The 3,188-nt window shown below is 29.0% G+C and overlaps 1 protein-coding gene across 1 annotated transcript; it reads right to left on the reverse strand.

Annotated features, from left to right (window-relative positions):
- Nucleotides 1–228: 228 nt before the first annotated feature.
- Nucleotides 229–1,221, reverse strand: LOC112000282 (glucan endo-1,3-beta-glucosidase; the record flags this gene model as incomplete). Its single annotated transcript, XM_024032381.2, has 1 exon — nucleotides 229–1,221. A coding segment is annotated over one exon (993 nt), but the record flags the coding sequence as incomplete, so codon positions are not given.
- Between the last annotated feature and the right edge of the window lie 1,967 nt (nucleotides 1,222–3,188).

The raw sequence follows: 3,188 nt of genomic DNA on the forward strand, positions 1-3,188 counted from the left end.
GCATCCTTTTGTTTTGGAGATTCAACTTTTATAATATATATATATATATATATATAATAGATAAATACGGATATAGACATAGATATGAATATAGATGTTACAACAAAATACAACGTTTTATTTATTTCATTATAATATCTTTTATTATAGTATAAAAATGTTAAAACTAAATCCATCGTTTTATTTATTTCATTGTAATGTCTTTTATTACCGTATACTAAACACGTCTTAAGTGAAAGTTAGTTGGTACTTGGGTTCCTTGGTGGGTGAGAATAGACCAAAATGCTTTTCAGTTTCTGCTGGACCCTTTTGGTCTTCATCAAACATAGCAAACAAGTAAGTTTCTAATGGTCCAGGCTTCTTTGGAGTCCCATTCTTCACATGACTAATCAAATTCTTGTAATAAGTGCCAGCATTATTAACTGTTGCTGCTACACCACTGTCTCCATCTGATGGCCAACCACTCTCCGTTACAATGACTGTCAAATTGGCTCCACCAATCTTCTCAAGAGCAGAGTAGAGAGAATCCAGAATTGCATCAAAGAGATTTTGATACCCTAAGTTACCATCTTGTACCACAACCCCTGGTGAAGTAAATAAGGCATATTCAAGCTTAATGTTTGTTGGGTCACTTGTGTAGGCTATATATGGGTACACATTGGCAAGAAGTGGTGCATTAGTGCTTACTAGGATGCTAACGATTGCATTTATGTATGAACTTGCACTATCACTAAATGAGCCTGCAGATGGGGGGGAAGAATTGCCCAACAATGACATGTCTATTACTGTTGAAACTTTGATTTGCAAATTAGAAGCTGTAATTGCATTGTTTAAGTTCTGGATGGCTGGTCCAACGTATTGGGCTAATGGATCACTCGGCTTTATTTCATTCCCAGCAGCAATGTAACTAATTTTGACATCAGGGTAGGGAATTATGTTTGTTTGCACCCAAGTATTTGCAGTTGCAGGACTAGTGGCAAGACCTTGAAGGTCATTGTTAACAACTCCAACAATGACCTCTATGTTGGATCCTTTTAGGGCTTGGAGGGTTGCTTGATTTGGATCAAAAATCCTCATTTTCCCTATGCCATTGGTGGTGTACAATGTTATTACATCAGTTGCAGGTGGTAAATTATCAGCAACTGTTCCATAATTTACGCCTATAGATTGTGCAGCTGCATCAAATAGCATGAAGATAACAAACAAGTTAATTAACACTAAAGATAAATTTTTTTGAAGGAATCGTATAGGTATTCAATGGAGCTAAATCAAATAAAACCAAGATAACAAACAAGTTAATTAACGCCAAAGGTAAATTTTTTGATGGAATGTAGAGATAGATACCCAATGGATTAAAATTATTTGGAGTTTTTAGGATAATCATGGAATATATAAAATCTTATCTATTGTTTTTTTTTTTTTTTTTTGTTTTTTGTTTTTTTTTCATATTATCAATAATTTAAATAAAACCAAACCTTTGGTTAAACATTTCTAAAGTTTTAAAATTTAATCATTTCATTTTAAAAGCATGGATAGAATTGTAGGAGTTCCATCGTGGACTTACCCTAAAAACTCTAATATAGGATTATAATTCTTTATGCAATAACTACAAAATCTTATTAAAACCATAGTTAGTAATGTATGAGACGAAATATGTATGGTATGTAATACCTATGCGTTTCATTCTGCTCAAAATTTTAAAACTTTTTGTAAAAATATAAGATAAAAAATGGAAATGGAAAAAAAAGAAAACCTTAATAGACATATGAGTGCAAGTATATTATCAATTTGATTGAAAAGTTCAGGACAAAAATATGATTATGTATGTTGAATTTAATTTTATAAAAATTAAAATAGTTAAAAATTTAAGAAATGTAGTATTATTATTTTTTCAAATTTTAGTTATGTTTTTAGCGAATATATATAACAATTGAATGCTTAGGTTAGTTCCTTCAGTAAATTTATTTGGTAAGTCAGAAGTGAACTTTAGGTAAGTAAGTAGTCCCGTATGTTTGTTCATGCACTTACTCACCAAAAAAGAGTATTTAGTGTCTCTTGTTATTAAAATGTCAAATGACTTTTTTTTTGTTGACAATTTTAAATCCTGTGTATAGATTATATATGATGATAGTAGCATATAATTCATTTATAAAAATATTGATGAAAAAATTTCTAAATTATAATAAACCATGAAAATGTTGATGTTTAATATAAATAATAAAATATGAAACTAAAAGTATTAATTTTAATAATTTAATTATTATATATAATGGCACGGCTAAACATAATAAAAATTAATTGTCAATAAAAGTCATTTGGTTTATTTGAAGTATTTTTGTACTAGTCTAATATGAGAAATTTTTAATATGTATTTAGTATGTTTAATTATATAAAACATGTATTTTTCAAAGTATTTTTGTTTTAAAGGGTTAACATATTAAAAATACGCATATGTAACAATTAAATCTTATTTGCAATTTCTTTTTATTTTCAGCATACCATTCATCCATACTCCATGAGTACTTAATAACCAAGTAATAAATTACTAACATATGGGAGTCATTTAGGAACTCTAAAAGTTGCTAAGCAGCTGAGCTCGTTTTGTAGATTACCTCAATTATGTGAATTTGTGGCCAACTAATTTGCATAATTATAATGATCGTTGATAAACAAAGTTTGCCTTTTTTTTCATGTGTAACATCACAAAGATTACAATGCAACCTACTATCCATCGACTAAAAAAAAAAAAAAACAAACAAACACTAGAAGCTCATGGCACTTATTCCAAACTAGCTAGGGCTTGATTTTTACACATTAACTTGGTATTCTAAGCCATCTAAAAGTAGTACTAATATCAAGCATGCTTACTTTTACTATGAATGCGATACAAATAAAATATCATTAACAAACAAATAAACAACCAATCAGCCGCACCTAATTTTCCTTGGCTTGTAATCAACAATAGTAGCAATAGCGCAGCCATAACAGGTTTCTTACATAAAGCCATAGTGGAAAAGGAGAACTGAGAACAGATTTTAGATTTAGATGTCTTTGCTTTACTATCTACACCCTATACCTCTTCATATATATAGTTAATGAAATTTGATAATTATGGAAATTATTAATAATTGATAATATTTAATTTGATAAGATTATAATGGAAGGTTTGAATATAGAATATAATTTAA

Source organism: Quercus suber, unplaced genomic scaffold (assembly GCF_002906115.3).
Source record: "Quercus suber isolate HL8 unplaced genomic scaffold, Cork oak 2.0 scaffold_1020, whole genome shotgun sequence".
Lineage (NCBI taxonomy): Eukaryota > Viridiplantae > Streptophyta > Magnoliopsida > Fagales > Fagaceae > Quercus > Quercus suber.